Source organism: Microtus ochrogaster, unplaced genomic scaffold (genome assembly GCF_000317375.1).
Source record: "Microtus ochrogaster isolate Prairie Vole_2 unplaced genomic scaffold, MicOch1.0 UNK10, whole genome shotgun sequence".
NCBI lineage: Eukaryota > Metazoa > Chordata > Mammalia > Rodentia > Cricetidae > Microtus > Microtus ochrogaster.
Genome location: NW_004949108.1, coordinates 2768501 through 2791091, shown reverse-complemented (window position 1 = coordinate 2791091; position 22591 = coordinate 2768501). Strand labels below are relative to the sequence as shown.

At 48.3% G+C, this 22591-nt stretch overlaps 1 protein-coding gene across 4 annotated transcripts in view; it reads right to left on the bottom strand.

The window, feature by feature from the left end:
• The window catches only part of Asap2 (ArfGAP with SH3 domain, ankyrin repeat and PH domain 2), a 151293-nt gene that overhangs the window by 89335 nt on the left and 39367 nt on the right, over positions 1-22591 (bottom strand). For all 4 annotated transcript variants that reach the window (XM_013353523.2, XM_013353524.2, XM_013353525.2 and 1 more), the window contains exon 2: positions 6735-6807. In XM_013353523.2, the coding sequence (XP_013208977.2) occupies positions 6735-6807 (73 nt within the window). The remainder of the gene's footprint in view (positions 1-6734; positions 6808-22591) is intronic.

Below are 22591 nucleotides of genomic sequence, written 5' to 3'. Positions count from 1 at the left end.
GCATCCTGTTCTGTTTTCTCCGCCTACCTAAGGGTTGGCCTATGAAATGGGCCTAGGCAGTTTCTTTATTAATAAGAAATCATTCCCACATCATCCCAGCTTTCCAGCATTCTTGTCCAACTCTGAGGGGGACAAGTTAGAAAACCATACCAGATGTGGTGCGTTCTTAATATGCAATAAAATATTGATTCCTAAGCTATTATATGCTCCTCATTAATGAAAATAGGGCCAGGTGGCAATGCCTGCACCAAGCCTAATGGCCTGAATTTGATCCCTGGGACCCAAGTGCTGGAAGGAGAGACAAACTCCCACAAGCTGTCCTCGGAACTCCTGCCCATGCTGGTGCAAGTATGCATGGGCACACATGCATGTGAGCAAGCACACACACATACACCACACATAACCAGAGAGAGAGAAAGGGAGGAGCCTTGAAGGCTCATTTTCTTCAGTACTTGAAGACAGTTAAAAGTGTCGCTAAAATTAGCATTTCCTCCTCTGCACTTTTTATTTGGGGATGTGACAGTTTCCCCAGGGCCTTCAGATTCCAGGTAAAGAGGACTCGGGCTCCCCCTAAGAACAGTAGGAATGCAGCAATTCTAGAAGTGAAAATGAAAATCTCCCGCTGCTTCCTCCTTGATGGAGACGAATTTTCCCACCCGCTGATGTGTCAAACACACATGAAAAACGTCAGCTTCCACTTCCCAGCACCGAGGAAAACACCTTTACACTGAGACAGAGTGTGGGTGAAGAGCAGAGATGTTTTAAATACATATAAACGAGGATTTGTTTATTTTTTTAGGAGGCCAGGTAGTAGTCCAGTGGGTGGGAAAAAGTTATAGAAACGGTTTGAACAAATCATCATAAAAACCAGGTTCATGAACCTGTTCAGACGGTCCCCAATGGGAGAACATAATTACTTGCTTAGGAGATTCAAGGGACAGACATCCTGATAGCCCCTGGTTCAGGACAACTTAGACTTCTCACAAAGCAGCTCTATCCATGGGGCTCTGGTGAAGTTCCAAGCAGGCCTGTCAAACCCAGACTCCACAGGTAGGGTCCAGTGGTGATTTTAACCAAATGTCCCCAGGACAGGGGTTCTCAACCTTCCTAGAGCTTCAACCCTCTGGGTACAGTTCCTCATGTTGTGGGGACCCCAACCGCAAAATTGTTTTCGTTGCTACTTCATCACTGTAATTTTGTTACTGTTATGAATTTTAAGGTAACTAGTTTTGGAGACCAGAGGTTTGCTATAGGAATTACAACCCACAGATTGAGAACTGCTGCCTGGGGCCTCCAAAACAAAGCTTTCAAGGCAAGGATTGGTAAGTAAAAAAAAAAAAAGTCAGGCGGCGGCTCATGCTTTTAATCGCAGCACTCAGGAGGTAGAGGTAGGCGGACCTCTGTGCGTTCAAGGCCAGCATGGTCTACAAAGGGAGTTCCAGGTCAACCAGGACTACACAGAGAAGCCCTGTCCTGAAAAAACAAAACACAAAAACAAACAAGACTTTGGGGGCTAAGTGGCAATACTGAAGCTTTTCTGTACACAGGGGGTAAGAGAATAAAAACCACTGTAAAGCATAGGCGTTAATTCACCAACAATACAAGGAATGCCATTAACACCCCAACTATGTCCTCTAGACTTGACCCTTGACCTCCAAGGCTTGTGCTCAGTCAAGGAGGGAAGTTATACAACTCTTAGAGGTGTGAAAATCACACAAAGACACACAAGCAACAGAAAGCAGCGCTTAACGTGTTAATGGCGCCTGAATATTAGGGATCCACTAATGTGGGGTTCACCACCAGAAGAGTGAACCATCGACAAAACTGTTAAGAGGTTCGATGAGGGAGGGAACATGTCCCATCCCCCGCACCGTAACCCCAGGAACCCGTGAGTACTGCAAGCTGCCTGACAAAAAAAAATTAGGAGTAGATAAATTAGACACGCTAACCTAGCTGAGATGAGATTATCCTAGATAACCGGGAGATGGTTCAGTAGTAAAGGCACTTTCGCCACCAAACCTGACAACCCAAATTCCACTCCACTGCTAGGGCCCACATGGTAGAGAGAACTGAATTCCTCTAAGTTATTCTCTGACCTTCAACACAGGCAATGTGGCACACAGCCCCCACCCCGCCACACACAAAATAATGAATAATGAATCAATGCTATTTTTTTAAATTTATTTAAAGTACTTAAATGTGAAAAGGGAGGCAGGACTCTCATTGTCTGCTGTGGGACTGAACACTGTATCTCCAAGTTTGAATACCAAAATCCAAACCTTCGGTGTGTTGACATGAAGAGATGGAGCCGCTAGGAAATCGTTTCAGATGAATTAAGAGGGCAGGGCCCTTGTGGAATTGATACCCTTATGAGCAGAGACCCCAGGGCACTTACTTCCTGTATCCCTGCCAGGGAGGGCATCCCACAAGAATAACTGTCGGCCATGTATGATGGCCCATGGAGGTGGAGAGGTCTCTGTAAGCTCTCAGCCAGTCTGGTCTATACAGCATGTCCCAGGTCAGCAGGGCTACAAGGTGAAGCACTGTCTATAATAAACCAAGAGGGTCCAATCGGGGACTTCCAATCTACAGAACTCCAATAAGCTTCTAATGTTCACACCACAGGGATGTAGCATTATGTTGGGACAACCAGCACAAACTCTCAGAGGTGACCTGCAGAAGATTCCACTGGCCATTTGCTGGCTCCATAGAGACAAAGGGCTGAGAACCAAGGAGTGCGGTGGCCTCTAGAAGAAACGGGCAAGGGGAGGAACCTTGACCAAGGCATCAGTCGGATCTCAGTACAGTGAGACCCACGCTCCACATGCCACCTGCAAATCTGAAGGAAGAATTTGCACTCCGTTAAGCCTCTGGGCAGACAGAAACATGCTTCAGAAGCAAGAAGAAATGGGAGTCAAGAAGAGTTTACCCTATCAGGCGCCAGCCTGAGGCAGATTTAGGGCTGGGAAGGTCACACCCAGGTAACTAGAGCTGGGGAGTGTGGAGAGAGACACACATCATCACCACATGCTCAGGAAGCAATGCACGTAGCCAAGTCTCGGTAGACACAAAGCTGAGGTCAGACATTGACAAATCCCAAAAGTGGGCATAGGGCAGGCTCAATGATTCTCACCCTTGTTTCAAACACAAGCAAAGGGACCACTCTTTCTGGACAAGCAACCAGCCTGGGTTACTAAACCCTAACATCAGACACAGGGCACTCTTCTTTTAGGACCGACAGCCTTTGGAGCAGAAGCTGTCCAGGTAATGTGCACCTAGCCAACTGCAGTAGCCAGCGCTTCACCCCTCACCACTATCCTGACTTCCTGTCGACGAACCACAGTGCAGGAGTTCCAGAGGAACTTGACAGACTGCTGTGACCAATGTCAACACCCGGAGGAAAGCGTGGTGTCCTCAGGTGACTTTCCAAGGAGATGACACCTGTTCTCAAATAAAGATTCCAAGATAAAACTCAGACTTGGAAAACAAAAAAGTCAGACTCACAGTCTTAATAGGATAATTCAAACTTGGAGTGATGGAAGTCATGGGCACAGGATGACCAAAGCAGAAGACCCCCCTCCAAGGTCAGGTGCACAGCCAGTTGGCCGGACAAATGGGATCTCAGGAAGACACAGACCCACACAGTCCCCAAGAACTGGGTAACTTCCTAGCTCTGTTAGTTAAGGGCTTTTTGACAGCAAACAAAGTCCTTGGGGCCTTGGGGAGAAGCACCATTCTAATCATGCAGAGGGTACATGGAGGGAGGCAAAAAAATGGCAAATTAGGAAATGGTAAGGCTACCAAAGATGGGCACATGGGCATGGGGAGGGGCCTCTGATGGGTGGCCTGAGCCCAGGAGATATGTAGAAGCCCAGGCCTTGCCGGGTTCCTGGATCGCCCACTAAGGACTGTTTGAACATGGAAAAGACCAAGGGTCCCCTTACAACACATATTTGTACACTGAAATTATAGGGTGGCTCTGGTGACATTGTCTACTTGTGCTCCGCCCCCGTTTCCATCCCTCTTCTGGGCCTCCCTCATCTTTCCCATGTCTGAACGGAGCTCACGTCCACAAATTTCCGGGTGAAAAAGGAGAATTCTGTTAGATCGTAAGCAGACCCGGCAGTGCCTCTGTGTCTTTATTTTTCTAGAATGCTTCTCGGAAGACAGGAGGTTTATGGTCCGCACACAGCAATGCAGGTCAGGAAGGTAAATGAGACAGGTGTGGACACACCACGGCTGGCCTCCAAGCATGTGCACCACACAGATTATCTCTCATTAACAGCCTTTTCAACACGTGATGACAAAAATCACTGTTTTCAATCTGATCAAAATATACTATCCTTTTTATATGACGTGCATAATAGAATATTCCTCAAATTACAAACTCCAAAAGGCCCGAGTGGGTCCAATTTTTAAAAATTAAACCCTTTGTGAAATCTGGGATTTGACAACAAAATCGAGCATCCCATCCCTTAGTGAGCTCTCAGCCTCCTGAGGAGCAACAGGATGCTACACACACTCCAGGTGGGCAGTGGCTGTGCCAGAGGACAGCAGCATGCTGGGGAAACCTTTCCAATCCCCTGGGAATAGCTCTGATCGGCAGGACCCTCCTATTGTCTAAGAGGAGCAGTTTACACCTGATCAGAGTCTTACTGGACCAGAGGGAAGCCTGGGCTCTTTGTAGGTACTGAGGCTCCAGACCCAAGTTCATCATCTATGTCTTACTTAGGCCATCTCTAATTTTGTGGGTGGTTCCTTCTGGCAGTGACCAGGACGTGAGGAGGTCTGAGGGAAAAGCTGTTGTTAGGCCTGCCCACCCCGCCCTTTGTGAGAGCAGCTACTCTGTGCCAGGGGCTCTGATCTCACACTGAAGACCAATTGGTGTAGGAGGTTCTTCTGTTTGTGTGTTGCTTTCATTGGCTGAATAAAGATACTGCCTTGGCCTTTTGATAGGGCAGCACTTAGGTAGGCAGGGAAGACGGAACAGAATTCTGGGAGGAAAAAAGCAGAGACAGGCAGATGCCATGTTTCTCCTTCCCAAGACAGACATTGGTTAGACTCATGCCGGTAAGCCACGGTCAAGTGGCGATACACATTAATGGAGATGGGTTAATCAAGATGTGAGAGTTAGCTAATAATAGGCTGGAGATAATGGGCCAGGCAGTGATTAGTTAATACAATTTCCGTGTGATTATTTCGGGTGTAAGCTAGCCAGGCAGGACAGGACAAAGGGCCCCGTTCCTCAGACTACAACCAATCACTCTCTTAGAACTCTCCAGGCTTCCAACTCAAGATCCAGGCTGCTCGGGCATCCAGTAACGTGGCCTCTCTGATGTGCCGACAGCCTGGCTGGACTCCCCTTCATCATGTGTGTTCCTTCTATCCCTCCTGTTATTCCACAGAGCCTGCTCAAGGCATACGCCTCCAGTGAAGACAACTTTCCAGACTCCGCGCCATCATGGCTTGTTGCAGTTGGTGCCCAGGATGAGCAGAGGGCGGCTCCCACAGCCATGTACATACTATCCTGGGTGGGGTTAGGTGGGTTGTGAGCTTTCAGGCATTGCCATAGCCTGATGACATCATCTGGTCCTCCTGCTCCAATCACTACACTACTTTTTTTTTTTTGGGGGGGGGGGTTGAGACAGGATTTCTCTGTAGCTTTGGAGCCTGTCCTGGAACTAGCTCTTGTAGACCAGGCTGGCCTCGAACTCACAGACATCTGCCTGCCTCTGCCTCCTGAGTGCTGGGATTAAAGGCGTGCGCCACCACCGTCCAGCTCAATCACTACTCTTGACTAAAAGGAGACACCACAAGGTACAGATACCTGTGGACCTGCACGCCCTTCTACACCCGTACAGAGCATCCAAACTCTAACTTAGCAGCATTGTTCTCCCACAGGCTGGCTAGCATTTTGTTCCAGGATCTACTAGTCCTCTTTCAAGCCCCTGCCACCATCCCTGTTTCTGGTTTTTGAAAGCTGCCAGCTTCCTTTCTGAATGAAACTACACAGACATTTGATGACTTTTCAAAAAAATATTTCTATCATTAATAGGATTTGCACAGGGCAGCCCTCCCACCATCTGTGTGGTCTGCTGTCTTTAAGTCAAAAGTTTCAGGGACTTGTGTTTTGAGACAGTGTCTCACGTAGTTCAGGCTTGCCTCTAACCGACTATGTAGCTGAGGATATCCTTGAACTTCCAAGCCTCCTGCTTCCACTTTCCAGAGTGTTATGATCATGGATGTGTGCCACGGTCTGCTGAGAACCAAACCCGGGCTTCACTTCATGTGCTAAGCAAACGGTCTAGCAGCTGAGCTCGCCCCAGTTCTGGGGTGAATTCATTTTCCTTCAGCACATGTAGAAGTCGATCAAGTATTACCTGGCAGCTGGTGGACTTTGTTTGTATGTTTACTCATTTTCTTCCCAGACAAGGAAAGAATAGGAGAAGTGAGAAAGGCAGAGAGACTGCCTTGACTCACAGTGCAGGCCAAACAGAAGAAGGCGGAGCTTCTGTCACCGGGCCTGATGGAGTGGGTTCATACAGTGGGGCAGACAGGAGACAAGAGAACTCTCCCCAAACCAGACAGCAGGCAATAAATCCTATTTCTGGAACAGGTATCCCAGCATCTCCAGACTGTATGTTCAGTGGGGGAGGTAACCAGACAGGACTTTAAATAGAGTGTTTTCACTGAGAACCCCCCCTCCCGCGCCCCAGGCAACAGTGAGGACTTACCTAGCCCGGAGATACTGATTGCCTTCACAGATTTCTTCATTTTGTAGAGAACCATCCGGTCCACATCCAAAGCCTAAAATACAAAGACTATGTGAATTAAAACATATTTGCACATAGATCATAACTACAGACACCAGCTGTGAGAACCTTCTGTGGGGTCCTTCTACAAGGCCCCAAGGCTGCTTCTATGGGCTGAGGCTTTGCCTAGTATGGAAAATTTGATATACAAATGTGCACCAAACAGCAGTTTTCTTGGTTTACAGAAAACCAACTCATGTGTCTCAGCACCTGAAGCATACAAGCTGCCTCTGCCCACATCACCTGCTGAGCACAGGACTCTACAGAGAGGTGAGTGAACCCAGACACAGGGCTTGACCACATCTGGACATCTGTCCAGACTGTCTGTCCCTAAGCGCTGTCTGCCCCTCTCCCCTTGGAGGAAAGGGCAATTTCAAGGATACCAAGTGACCCTCCCCACAAAGAGCGTCCCAACAGCCAAGTCACGGAGTCAGACCCGCCCCGGACAGATGCGGCTCAGTGTTTTGGATTTGTGAGCCCATTAGCTGTGTTTAGGAGGCTTAGTCCTAATCCCCTCCAAGTCTCAGATTTCTCTTCCAGAACCCAGCTGTAACAGCTTTGGCAAGGCCGAATGATCAAGCAAACACTTGCATGTTTAATATCCAGCAAATATTTACAGCGCAGCCATCACAGGACAACAGCAAATGGTGTGAAAGATATCTGCGCATAGTAGGTGCGCAACAGTGTGCACACAGTAGGCGCTCAACACTGTGCACACATAGTAGGTGATCGATAGTGTGTTCACATAGTAGGCAATCAACAGTGTGCGCACATAGTAGGTGCTCAACAGTGTGCACAGTGACTCGTCGACCCCAGGCATTTAGTCACAGCTAAACTTCTACCAAAGAGGCAGAGCGAACACTTTTCCCCTTTTCTCATCACTCAGTTAACACCTCAGAAGATCAAAGGCCACCAAATGGTTGTGACAGGAGGGTGAGTACACCTGGGAGCCAGGAGAGTGAGGCCAAGTAAGGGTGACCTGTCATCTAAAAACATCAGAAAACCAGGCCCCTTGAATCTACTCCCAGCATCCACCTTTGTAAGTCCTCGTTCTGACGCTGTCATGGCTGTTTTCTGGGGTGTTAGAAACAGATGAGATTGGAGCCGACAGTTTTAAATGGAACACTGATCAAAAGGCACCAGGCAGGGTAAAAAAAGAAAAGAAAGTTCTGATCACACCAGTGTGTGTTTGTCTGAACCCATAGGATGTACTCACTGAGTGAAACTTAATGTATATCAAGATCAAACCCAGGACTCTAGGCAAAAACAGAGCTATTTAAAAAACAAAAAAAAAAACAAAAAGACAGCCTTGCTATATTACATAGCTCAGGCTGGCCTTGAATCAAAATTTCTTATGAGTTGGCTTTTCTGTATATGGGGAAAGATTTTAAGTGTGGTATATGTACCCCAGAGATCCTCCCCACTACCTCAGTGCTAGAGTTACAGGCACCTGCTACCATGCCTGGCTTTTTGTGGGATCACACTGTGTGTGTGTGTGTGTGTGTGTGTGTGTGTGTGTGTGTGTGTGCGTGCACGCATTTTGGGGCTACGCGCCTGTGGAAATTAGAAAAGGACACTTTACGTCCTCCTCCGTCACTTTCCACCTTATTCCCTTAGGACAGAATCGCCTTGGTCATCTGACTTCCCGGGACCCATCTGCCCCACCTTCCAGTACTGGGGTTATTATGGCTATGCCTGGTTTTTTTATGCTGTGGGCTCTGGGTTTTTTGGTTTGTTTGTTTGAACTCAGGGCCTCATGCTTGTACAGCGAATTCTCTCACTGAACCATCTCCCTAACCCCCATGGACTCTTAATGCTCCTGGGTGGCCATCTCTAACCCACTCTTGACCTTAAAAACAGGAATTTGGAAACAGTAGGTAACCTACAAAAACCTGCCCTGCCCCCTCTCCCTCACACTCTCCGCATCTCCACCCCAGGCCTCCAAGCGTCATTCCACAAGGCCCTGTTTGCTCAGGCAGGCTCTGAAGCGCCAGGCCCACGTGTCAGGGAGTAGAGCCCGACAAGGTGAATCAGCATGCTGTCACAGTTGGAAGGTTCCCACCCCAAGTCGCAGACCCTTGCTGCAAACACAGCTGAAGAGCAAACATGCAGTCCAGGCAGATCCTCCTCCAAGCCTCCTCACAGACAGCAGAGGACCCCTCAGGAGCAGGGGTGAGCTCTTTGGAAGTCAACTCTTCCTAACAGCACAATTCAAAGAAGCCATAGAACCCTCCCTGTTTTCTGAGCTCTCCTTGCTCATCAGTCAAGCCCCTGAACTGCCACCTTCACTTCTGGTGATCCTCTGAGCTCTCAGTGAACTGCCTGATGCTCACCCAATTCACTGTTTTCTTCTGCTTCTAAACAGTGTTAATTGCCTTCTCTCCCTGGAATATCTTCCGGCCTCTTGACCCTTGATCCTAGCTTCACAGGCTGGTTCACAGGTGTCTGGTTCTCCAGCAAAGCCATGCAATCCCCCCACAGAAGGGTGAACCAATCGCTCATCTTAGGATGGCCCACGGCATCTGTGCTTGTTCAGGGTTTCAGCTGAGATTGACTGAGCACCTGGTGCATGCCCAGTACAAAAGCAGGGAGTATTGGTGAGAAAACCAAGACAAGGAACCCTGCAGAAGACAAACACCCCACACAGATACAGACACAGACTGGGAGGAGAGCAGGCCAGGACTCACCTTGTACACTGACCTGCTTTGCCAACCTTGGACACCGCCCCGACACTGGTGCTATCCACCTCCACACTACTACTGAGCACCCTGGAACACCAGAACACACTGGGTTCTGAGAAATAACATCAGAACTACCTTCGTGGCTTGTCACTTGCCCAAGTGCCGTATTCTAAGGTCAGGGGCTAGAGTGTGTGCAGCATTCACAACTGACTGGATACCAGAAAGCCCTGCCAAGGAATGTGACTCTGTACCAAGCCGTAGGGCTTCTAGCTCTGTAGTACCTCAAGGTCACTGAGGGCAAGCAGGAAAGGATTCCAGGAAAGGCCTCCCAAAGATGAAGGAACTGGTTGGAGCCACACTGGTTCAGAAACCAGTCAGGCTCCAGCTGGGCGTTAGATTCCTGAGTAACCAGCCAGAAACCTAGCCTGCTTCTTTCTCTAGGTCTCCAGTAGAGTTAAGCGCTCTGCCGCTGGTAACCCCAGGTCACAGTGTACATCTGTATCTGTGGGGTATGGCTGAGGCTGGAGAAGGGCACCTACTGAGGTGCCAGGGGCTGGCTCTGCAACCAGCTGAACAAAAATCACCACACAATGCTTTGAAAATTACAGCCCTTTCCCTATCAAGGACAGCACAGAAGTCTTGTAAAAATATGCCTCCATCTGAGTCCTTCTGTCCCTATTGTTGAAGGGAAAGCCGTTTCCTGCCTCAGGAATGAGAAGATAAACAAACACTGGCTGCTGCTTTTCCCGTCTATTCAGCAGAGATTGAAGCAGAAGGTGAGCTTGGTGCATGGCGCTTGGTGGCAGAGGTAATTATAATTAAAACCTACACCAGGGAAAAGCGATTCCCTCCCTGCTCAAAACTGCACCCCCCCCCTGCCGCGTATTTATAGATCATAAGATTAAACCCAGTCAGGAGAAGTGAGAATGATTAAGACAAAAAATTCTTGCATCTGTGATTTACACAAAGCTTTGCCAAAACCCTAAAGCAAGAATACGAATAAGGCTTTTGTGGGCTCCAGAACCCTAAGGCACCTGCAACATCTAACCGTACCTCACCTCCCACCCCTTCTTCCACAACTCCTCAACCCAAGAAGGAAGAGGGACGACCAAAACGTGCGGACAAATCAAAGCACACGGACCTTGCAGAAGTCAATGAAGAACTAAGCAGGGCGGGCCTGGCCTAGCTGATGTCTGGCCAAACCCTATAAACTCTGAGGGGCTGGACTCAAGCTGACCTCTAGTTTATAAAACAAGCTTACCAGATTAAATTTATTGTATAAACAAGACTGTAGGGATGTGTCTCAAACATTTCCAAGGCAAATAAATAACCGTCGGAGTGGTAACCGGAGATGGCGAACGGGGAAAGGGAGCAGAGACCGCGAGGGCATGGGTCATGATAGACCCACTGCTAGAAAGATCCTCACAGCCCCAGTGGCGGCATTTTCACACCTGGCTGCCCCGCACAGTAAGCAGCCATAAGCTGTCAGGGATTCTATTACAATGAAAAACATTGACAGTTCACTTAGGGCGCACCTTGCTGACTCCAGCGAGAGCTTCAGCCACATAGGTGTGTGTGTGATGGTTCCAGAATGTCATGAGGCTCTTGCCTCCTCTGCCTCTGCCTCTGCAGGTCCCTCTGTGCACATGAGAGCTGTCTGGGAGCCACGGGATCCACCAGGCAGCCCTCCTGTTCTGTAGCTCCATAGTGACACCCCCTGCCACGCACTACCTTCTCGGTGGTGTGAGATCAACCCATTTCCTCTTTGCATCCCACAGTCCTGGCAAGCTGGTTGGTACCTGATGGCAGGCTGGGTGGAGGGGCGGCCTCACAGTCTGTGGAAGGAGACGGTTTGGTTCAGGGGTGGGAAACCCATGAGCCACAAGTGAAAGATGCCCCACCTCTTGTCTGTTCACAACCTAACAGTTTTGACAGGTGGACGCCTCCAGTTGGGTGTGGTGATGCGTGAGGGAAAGCTCGCTCTGACTCACCCCGCTAAAGGAAACGTTACCCCAACCCTCAAAACAGCCATATTCTTCTCAATCACGGGCCTTGACTATTAGCTTTGTTTTGAATTTCACTCTAAATATTTGTGGAAATTTATTTAATTACCATCTGGCCCTTTTCAGGAAAACTTTGCTGTCTCTGACTCAGACGATCTTTGCAAAGCATCCATCCATGGCATCAGCCAGACCTGTCCCATTGGCCCTGGCCTAGAAGCACGAGTACCAGTCCACGGCCAATTTGGTCCAGCACCCTGGGATCTCAAAGGGAGGCGACAAAGGGGTCAATGTCCTTCCTGGAACCCAAAGATAATGTCTGCAGGAGACCTACAGAGCACAGCCGTCCCTGCTGGAGCTGGCCCCGTCCATGTTCTCCCCGCTTAGCCCACCCCTATGTATGATGATGGGTCAACTTCAGAGGAAATGACACTTTTGAAAGCTAGTTGATAAACCCGAGCACACCCCAGGGCAGATCTGCCAGGACAGTCACACCGGCATCAGTGGCAGGGCGGTCTCATCACACATCTGACTTAGAGCAAAGTACAGAGCATTAAGGAAGAGTGGTAAACATTTGCAGAAGCCATCGGGGACGCACAGAACCACATGGCAGCTGTGAGCTCGCTGTGAAGCTGGACAATAATGGGCCTCCCTCCTTCTGGGAATTAACTGAGCTGGGAGAATAACAGGTGTCGTTCAAAATTAAGATCAAATTCATGCCTGAGCCAAACTGTAGTCGTATGAAATGTGTGCGCCTCAGGACAAGCTAGCGGGGGCACAGACGGTTGTTCTGTAATGACACAGAAGTCAAACACAAGGATACACTAACTCTTCAAGACAGCCCCCAACTGGACAGACCCACGAGTCTGTTGGGGAGTTAACACTACAAACTACACTATGCCTTTGTACCGATAAGGCTACAGAGCCATGGGAGAACAGCCCTTGCGTATACCATACACAAACGATTTCAATAAAAATGTTAAAAACAGAACACTCGCGATACTGTAAAATCTCAAAATGAAAGGCAAAGCCAGGTGTACCACTGTACAGTGGCTAGCGAACTGCATGCCTACTGACGGCCTTAATCTAATATTAAAGTATGTGACACCGGGGTACAGGCAAAGAAAGATAAACGCTCGCTCCGTGTGTCCACATACAGGATTCCGTTCTTATCGCAGCCCGGCTAGTGAGCGCTCCCTGGCCATCACAGGACATCACCTTACCAGCTTGCTGGCCTCAGGCTGTACCCAGACACAGCTGGCCAAGCAGAAAGGTCCTCCCTTGCACAAACAGCAATGTACACAAACAGCAAGCAACACACTCAGGAAAAGAGACTATTAACTAGTTTAAAAAAAAATCACAGAAAGCAGAGAAGACACCAGCTTCATTATAAACCAATTAAACACACATACACAGCACACACATACATACACACATACACAGCACAAATACACACATACACAGCACACACATACACAGCACAAATACACACATACACAGCACACACATACATATACACATCACAGCAAATACACACACATACACAGCACACACATACATACACACATACACAGCACACACATACATATACACATACACAGCACACACTAAAAGCATGCCAGGCCTGGTAATGGTAACTCACTCTTGAAATTCCAGCACATAGGAGGCTGAGGCAGGAGGATTTTTGCAATTGAGGCCAGCATGGGCTACACTGTAAGACTATCTCTCAAAAACAACAACAAAAAAAAAAAAACTGAAAGCAAGAAGAAAAGATAAGAGCTGGAGAGCTGGCTCAGCGGCCAAGAGCACTGGGTGCTCTTCCAGAGGACCTGGGTTTGATTCCTAGCACCCAGATGGAGGCACTCAACTGTCTATAGCCCCAATTTCAGGGATCCTGGCTCCTTTGCAGACCAACATGCTGGTAAACCACCAAATGCACATAAAGTAAAAATAAATAAATCTTTTTTAAAAAGAAAAAGAAAAAACACACAGCACAGTAACAGATTGGCCCCAGTGCATTCATTAGGTTTGGAGTTCAGGGAAAGGCAAAGGGAGAGGCTTTCAATACCCTACACTTTGTCTCCTTTTCTATTATCCTTCCACTGGGGATTTGTTTACCTTTGACCACAAAAATACATGGAAGGAACAGGTTAAACAATAAAGAAAACAGCAATACTCTAAGCTGCATATTCCCACATATAAAAATAAACACAGAGACTCCTTGGTTAGGCGGTACAGGAAGCCATCACGTGGCTCCGGAGGAGAGGTAGAAAATGGTGCCAAGAGACTCAGTTCCTGGCACTCTTTGAAAGATTTACCAGGGTGTACTTATGTATTCGTTTATTTAAGGATAAATAAATGATTAACGTGAAAACAGCTCCCTGGGACGCAGAGGAGGGTGAGCTAATCCAGCCTGCAGGCAGAAACCTCGCCCCAAAGCTCTGGATATGGACAGAGGGGCCCAGAGCAGCCAGGAAACACTGACCAATGAAGAGGTCAAGTGAGCCAGCCAGTGATGGGGAAACCCCAGCAGAAGCAGCCCTGGGGTGCTGCCTGCACATGGTGCTGGCTCCAGGTTTGGGGACACAATGGGGACCTAATGTCTCACCTTCACCCCACCATTACAGGGCTGAAATCCACTTCCCTCCCTTTGCCACAAAGACATTCTCAGTAAACTCTTTCTGAACTGAAAAAGTAAACAAGAGGAAAACCCAAAAGTGCCATCACCTGAAACAATCAACTATGCTGAACTGCTGGCCTAGGCTGCTGTCCACTGTGACCCAAGGCAATGGGGTCACTGGAATGGCCTAGTAAAGGCAAGAACACACCCAGAAATGCTGGGTCAGTGAGGGCAGCTTCAGTCTCACCAAGTTTCAAAAGCAACTACTCAGGAGACTGTCCCCTGCAGACACCGACGGGGACACATCCAGCAGCTAACTAGACTACGCTATAGTCTATAGTCGCTATGCAGAGAAAACGAGACAGATGCCCTTGAACCCAAGCTTGGCCTTGCTTCGTATCTGATTACTGACAGGGGCAAGAAGCCTCCGAGTGGCTCAGGAGAATAGGAAAGGGGACTTCCCTTACACAGCAGCCCCACATAGGCTGTATGGTGAGGCTGTTGGCACAGCCTGCACCAGACCCTTCCCAGGGAGGAGCCAGCGGGACACAGGATGCCCTGGACAGTCCAAGGTCCTGATGCCTTTGGCTCTGGCAATCCCAAGTACTCCAAATGACAGCAGAGCACAGAGGTGGAGCAGGAATGAGCAATAATGGCAGGAGAGGAACCATGCACAGGCCAGGGGACACCACTCTAAAAGGTGCCCAGCTGTTGCTGAAAAAACAGACACACAGAGGCTGGGAAGGTGACCATTAGCTAGTGGCTGGGGTTAGCCTTCTTGTTCTTCCCAGTCCCGGAAGACAATGGTATCCTAAGCCAGGTTGAATTCCCCAGGAAACTAGACTCAAGCCACATCGACCTCACTTCAGTAACATAAACAGGGTCTTCAGAACCAAGGAGGGCTTTGCTTCCTGAGGTGATGCGGTCTACCTGGGGACACCTTCCACACACCACACACCATGCTACCCCAAGTCCTCATCTTGTCCAGCGTACCAGGTCCCACAGATGCTTTCCTGTGGTCCACAAGCTGTCATAGGTGTGTTTTATGTGTTCTTTCAGAGGAACATCGTGCAACTGTGACCACAGGCTTAAAGCAATGGGCATATACTAAAAATGGGCAAAATGATATTGGATGCCTTTGATGGACAGACTGTGCCAGGGAGCAGGGAGGATGTGTGACTCCTGGGTCTCTCCATCCTGACATCAGACAATTGAGACAACGGTCCCCAAGAAAACGGGAACTTCTCCAGGAATCTGTGGTCTTGGAAGAGCATCCCCCAGCTTCCTAACCTGAGAATAACTTAGCTTGTGTCCTCAGCTAGGGTAACCGGGAGCAGTATTCCACATACAGCCGGCATGGCAGCAGACAGCACCAACCGGGTGTCCTCCACTACCCAGAGAGGCACAGCTCAACCGTTCCAACTAAGGTTAGGGACCCACCATCCTCTAGGTCTGCCCTTATCATGAGGATAAACTCTTTCCAGATCAGAGAAGTCGTCTCCAGAAATGACAGCCGCTAAAGTGTGGCAAAAGAGGAGGTGCAGACATCAAGAGGAGGAGTACGAGGATGTATTCCGTAAAACGCCTCTTCTAGACAGGACGCGGCCCTCGCATCCAAGGATCCACTGCGATTCGGTTTATAGGCGCAAGATGAAGCTGAACGAATCAGCTGATATTCCGTCAGGCAGCACTAAGTGGACTTGGTAGATGAGGATGATGGTGGTGCAGAAGGGAAGGGGGGAGGGAGGAAGAAGAGGACAACAATGGAGACATGATGAAGGTGGCAGGGGGTGTGTTAGAAGGGTGGGGGTGGGAGGGAGGAACTGGAGGTAGGTACGATCAAGATACACTGTGTACGCATGGAATTGACAAAAAATACAATAATAACAAATAAGTAAGAGCAACAAGCCTTCCTAGCCAGCTCACACTCCCACTGGCACACTTCCAAGAACCAACCAGTTTTTTTTATTCCATTCATATTTAAGTTTTTCTGAACATTTCCTTACTTCCCTTGAAGACTTCCCATAAAGGACACAAGGTATGCCCTGAGCCAGCCTGGTAGAAGGAAAGCCCCTTGTCCTCTTAGCCTTAAAATGATGTTAAACAAGTAAAATAAAGTTTAAAGTGCCGGGAAGACATGCAACCCTCGTCCCCTAAGTCAGAGACTCCATGTTGGGGTACACCTCTATGAAATAAGGTTCCTAGCAAGCTCCCCCTCCTCATGACTCTGGGGTCTTTCTGTGCAAGAGGTCCAGACAAGTCTGTGCTCCCCATCCACTCTCTGCAGCACTCATAGAGGTAAGTGGGGGGTCCCCATCATTCAGGAAGAAATGATGATGGCTCACCCACGCCTACCCCATTCCCCTGCCCCCACCCCCACCAAAGCCCTTCAAGTGAACCACAAGGTAACAGTGCCACTCAGATGCTAGCATCAGAGACACACACTAAGATATATGATTTATATGTAAAATATAAGTGCATAGTCTAACAAGACAGTTATGGGGTTAATGCCAAGTACCATACGACGGGTGACACTGTCGGCCTTGAACCCCATCATATGAGGAAATACGAGGTCAGCTTGCAAAACCCTCATTTGTCTTCCCAACTCAAAGCAGAAGAGAATGACTGAAAGGACTTTAGAGACTCACCCCAGGCCGTTTATTTGGCTTTGAACCGATCAAAAGGTTTAGAGAGCCGCAGCAAATTTAGGAAAAGTGTGGGCCAATTCCCACCACTGTATTCCTCCCTGTTTATTAACAGTGTCCCGGCCAGAGTCAGGGGGTCCACAGGCAGCCCCCACCTCACCTTTGTTGCTCTCTCTAGTGCCTGAGGGAATCAACATTTTCTCAGCCCACTCCTGAACCCCCCACACCTCCTTTAAATTACACACACACACACACACACACACACACACACACACACACACTGATCTCACTGATAGCTTAAGAGCCACAAGGAACAAGATGCAGACTGTAGCAGTAATCTAACCCTGACCCTTTAGCAATAATAGAATGTTATACTCTTTGGACTCTCTTTGGGGGTGTCCACCACTCAGCTCCCAGATGAATCACACACGGAGTCTTATTCTTATTTATAAACATCCGGCCTTAGCTTGGCTTGTTTCTTGCCCGCTCTTCTTAACTTATATTAACCCGTGTACCCTTTGGCCTCTGTGTTTTTCCTGTTTCCTTATTTCCTTAAATCTTATTCTTACTCCATGGATTACTGTGTAGCTGGGTGGCTGGCCCCTAATGTCCTCCTCCTTCTCAGGCTACTACTCCAAACCCCTCCTCCCAGTTTTCTTCCTTCTATCCATTCTCTGTCTGCCAGCCCGCCTATTCTTTCTCCTCTCTCACCATTGGCCATTCAGATCTTAAGTAGACTTATCAGGTGTTCGAGATAAAGTATCACAGCTTCACAGAGTTTAAACAAAAGTAACATACCTTAAAATAATATTCTCAACAGTGGACAGAGCAGGGGCTCCCAAGAGTGGCAAAAGTCCCTGTTAATCGTTCGATATATTTATTTTTAGCGTATCTATATGGGTGTTTTGCCTGCATGTAGTTCTGTGTGTCGCATGTACACACCGCCTGTGGAGGACAGAAAAGGGTGATGGATCCCCTAAAAGTGGCGTTAGATGGCTGGAAGCCGTCACGTGGGTGCTGGGAACCAAACCCTGGTCCTCTGCAAGAGCAACAAGTGCTTTTAATAGCTGAGCCATCTCTTCAGTCCCGTTCACTTATTATTTTTTTTATTAAAGTTTTTGGCCGAAAACCACCAAGCCTTCAGATAATAAACCCACCCCATCCTCTCCCCCTCCCTCTCCCCATCCCCCAAGGTTCCAGCACAGAGAATGAGCAGAGGTCATGGCACAGAAGAGAAATGTGGCCCAGGTTAAGTGAGTAGGAGCCTGGTTGAAGCAGTAGAAAGGCAGAGAAGCAGAATCAGGATGAGGCTGTGGGCACAAGGCCAGGCCCAGGGCAAAGGTAAGGATGGGCTGGGTCCCTGTCACTGAGGGATGGGACAGGCGGGACAGGAAGTACAGCAAAGGACAGAGGCAGCTCCTGGCTGTGCTGTGAGGGTAAGCGGGGCAGTTTACTTTCTTCACTGGAGGACACAGGTCCCTCCCCAAGGAAGGGCTCTGGCCTTATTTACACTTTCTGTTTTCACTCCAGAGGGGGAAAAAACAACTAGAAATCCTAGGGAAGCAAACAAAGAGAAAGTGACAGCAATGGCTGAGTCTCCTCCCACATAAAGGCACAAGCAGAGTCCCTCCTGGCTAAGGGGTCATCTGAGATAGCTGATGACAGAGGAGTGGGCCCAGGGTCTCTGAGAGGCTGCAGGACACAATGCCTGCCCACCTGAAGCACGTTGCCATCACTGTGCAGGCCCAGCGGACAGCAACCAAGGACAAGCAAGCCCCGGTTCCCAGGTAACAGGCACAGGGACCAAAGATGGACCAGCCCCAAAGAGGAAATCCACAGGGACTAACATAATGCTGCTGTCTTTGATCTAAGGGGCTTACAACAGAGGAGGTGGGGGACCAACACAGAAGAACGGACAGACACAGACACACTGTAAAGTCTTTCTCAAACCATGACACCATAAAACTAACATGCAAAGTGCTTGCTCCACCTCAAGCAACATGAGAACTTAATGCCTCCAAGATCTACAATTTGGGCTGGAGAGATGGCTTGGGCGATCTTATGTGGGAGTCCCCCACTGTGTGCTGTGATTACCATTAATGAATGAAGAAACTGCCTGGGCCTGTTGATAGCACAGAACTTAGGTAGGCAGGGAAGACTAAGCTTAATGCTGGGAGGAAGAAGGCAGAGTCAGAGAGACACCATGGAGCAGCCAGCGTCAGACATGCTGAAACTTTGACGGTAAGCCACAGCCACATGGTGATACACAGATTAATGGAGATGCGTTAAATTAAGATGTAAAAGTTAGCCAATAAGAAGCTAGAGCTAATGGACCAAGCAGTTTTTAATTAAAATGGTTTCTGTGTGGTTATTTTGATTCTGGGTGGCTGGGACGAACAAGCGGCTCCTCCTACAGCAATCAATCAGAATTCAACACCCGGGACCCACATGGCAGACAAAGAAAGGGAGCTAACTCCCCTAAGAGCCTTCTGACCTCCTTATGCATCTTGTGACAGGCACATGGGGGAAATATTTAAATTACGATTTAATACATGATGTAATGGGTTGCTTCTCCTGGGAGGGGGAGAAATCTATGGCTGAAATTTTCGTTGGTGGGGGGGGGCGTAAATCAATGATTAGTTATTACCAATTACTGTGAACGAGGAGGAAGTATAAAAATAAAGTCAATGATGACAGAAAGCACTTTTTAAAATGTCTACTGTATTTCCCTGGATTGGCTATCTTGAAATACACAGCAAAAGAGAAAAATCCGATGACCACTTAGCCGAAAAGTCCGAGCACCGTCACCAACCCTATTGGCACAAGGCAAGTGGCAGTGACTCACCTTTTGTCCATGTGACACTTTCAATGCATGACATGACACAGGCACACGGTAACAATACCCCAACCGAGGCTCAGAGGGGCCACACCAAGTCCACAGAGGTAAGGAGAAGCCAAAGCAGTCCCCGGATTCCCCATTCTCGTTCAAATTCTCTACCATGTTCTCTCAGCAGTGCTGTTTCCTTACCGCTCACAGGAAACGACTGTGGGAATGTTAAGGAACACTGAATCGAGAAAATAAAGATCTTTAATTGGGCGGTGGGACCCCTGGAAATCCTATAGTCACCCTAAAGTGCTTACTAAGCAGACAAGCTGCCCCTACCATGGCCTGGGGTTACGGTGAAAGAGGACCCTGCTTTCAGAAACCTAAGACTTCCCGAGTCATTGAATCTTCTAACAGAACTGTGGAAGATAAGACAAGACCATGGGTGCTTCTTCCAGGGCAGGGAGCCAGGTCTCTTCCCTGATGGACACATGCTCCAGCAACGTGAGATGAACAGAGCGTACAGTGCTGTGCTTTATTTATGCCTAACGCACTACCCCCCACCCCACCTCTCTCTCTCTTACACACACACACACACAGACATCGCGAAGAAAGTGACAAGCTGTTAACAGGCAGGCAGGTTGCATGAATGGAACCAGAGGGGCTGTGCCAGCCCCTCCGAGCACATGGTGTGATAGAAGCCAGAGATAGACGGAGGAATAAGGGGACCCATGTCCCCTTGGACCAGCTCCTCTATGTGTGGTGGATCCAGAGGCACCCTTGCTAGAACAGGAATTGTTCAAAGATGTGACATCCCGTCCTCCGAGCTGCATCAGTGAGAACACAGAGGCCGGTACCATTCGTCTGGAACTAGCAGCGTGGTGCCAGTGGCCCACTCTATGCTTTCCTTAGTCTTTGAATTACATAAGACAGAGATGAGTCGGGTTTGCACAAATAAGTAGGAACAGATGGGCACAGACATCCTCTGTTTGAAAAAAAAAAAAAACGGAAACGTTCTGAAGTAGTAGGAAATTGGTTTCAACTCCCTATCATGGAGCTTGTCCTTGTAGTCTTTATTGTAAATGCACTGGACAAGAAGGGCCTGGAAGTCCCTGCTGGGTGACCTGTGCATACTATCCCAGAGGACTGTAAGTCAGGCATTAATTTTTCTGAGCCAACAGTCTGTGCTGTGCTACCTCACACACATATCACATACTAAGAGATACACATGTACACACCACACCCCCACGTACACATCACACCACACACAAACACACACCACAGAAACACACACATACACACCACAAAAACATACACACCACACACATACACCCCACACAAACACACACAACACATAAAAACATACAGAGACACACATACACACACCACATACAAAAAAACACACATATACATACCACACATAGGAACATACACACAGAGACACACGCACATACAAAAAGACACATACACCACACATAAGAACATACACACAGAGACACACACAGACACACCACATACAAAAAGACATACACATACCACACATAGAAACATACACACACACGCCACCCACTTTAACATCTTGGAGATCGCCAAGTGGCTAATTTTTTTGTCTTTGCCATCCTAGGACCATGCATTCAGTTGGCCCTGAAAAAAATCAATCAATGAATTGGGCTGCTGGGATCACCTGTCTTTGCAGAGGACCCTGGGACGGCTCTCCTTGCATAGCTCTGTAAGGCGTCAGCATCTATGAATGTGATGTTGATTACGATAACCACGGTTGTATACTGACTCCTCTCCAACTTCCTGTCTACACAAACACCTTCACTAAAACAGCAGAGCTGTGTAACTGGAGCGATTCCAGCCTCTGAACTCTAGCTCCTAAGTCCCCCAACACCCATTGGGTGCCAACAGGCATGCAAATAAATCCGACGCCCTCACACCCCTTCACCCATGGTGTAAGCGGAGCTTAGAATGTTTAGGTAGTAGCCCCTCAGGCCTGCGGATGCATGCTTTAGCATGCAAACAATTTTAAATGTTATTATAATTGTTAATTACACGTATGAGTGTATGCATGTGACTGCAGGTGCCTTTGGAGGCCAGAGGCATCAGATCACCCTGGAGCTTGAGTCACAGGAGGTCGTAAGCCACCCAGTGTGGGTGCCGGGGACCAAACTCAAGTTCTCTGCAAGAGCAGGACTTGCTCTTATTCACTGAGCCATCGCTCCAGTGCCAGAATGCAAATCTGAAGAGTTTTTAGCCATTGTTAGAGATATTCTAGGTTTTAAAAAATTATAGCCATGTTACAGAACCTCTCAGGAATCTTTGAGGAACCCCGGGCCTCACAAGTTCTCACTAAATTGCCTTCAAAGTCTTGGGCAAGTCCTTTGCACCCCTGAGAAAGGGAAGCCTGACTCTGAGTTCTCTAACCAGCTGCCAAATCTACAACGACACAGAAAAAGGGGACACCTTTTCAGGTAAAGAATTTCTGTAGGAATGCCAGAAGACTTTCAATCTGTTTCCTTTGTTTTATTTTATGTGTGTGGGCATTGTAGTAAGGAAGGGGGCGCTTGTCGGTTCCCGTCCGCCCGGCTAGCTTAGACTGAAATAATCACATAGAAACTGTATTAATTAAATCACTGCTTGACCCATTAGCTCTAGCTTCTTATTGGCTAACTCTTATATATTAATTTAACCCATCTCTATTCCTCTGTGTATAGCCACGAGGCTGTGGCCTACCAGCAAAGTTTTAGCACATCTATCTCCAGCAGTTCCATGGTGTCTCTGACTCCACCCTTCTTCCTCCCAGCATACGGCCTCGCTTTCCCAACCTAGTTCTGTTCTTCCCTGATATAGGCTCAAAGCAGTTTCTTTATTCATTAGCCAATAAAAGCAACATGTAGACAGAAGGACCTCCTACACCAGGGCATTTTGTCTGCATGCATGCCCATACCCCACATGTGTGCAATGCCTGCGGAGACCGCACAAAAGGATGACAGATGCCCTGGAAGT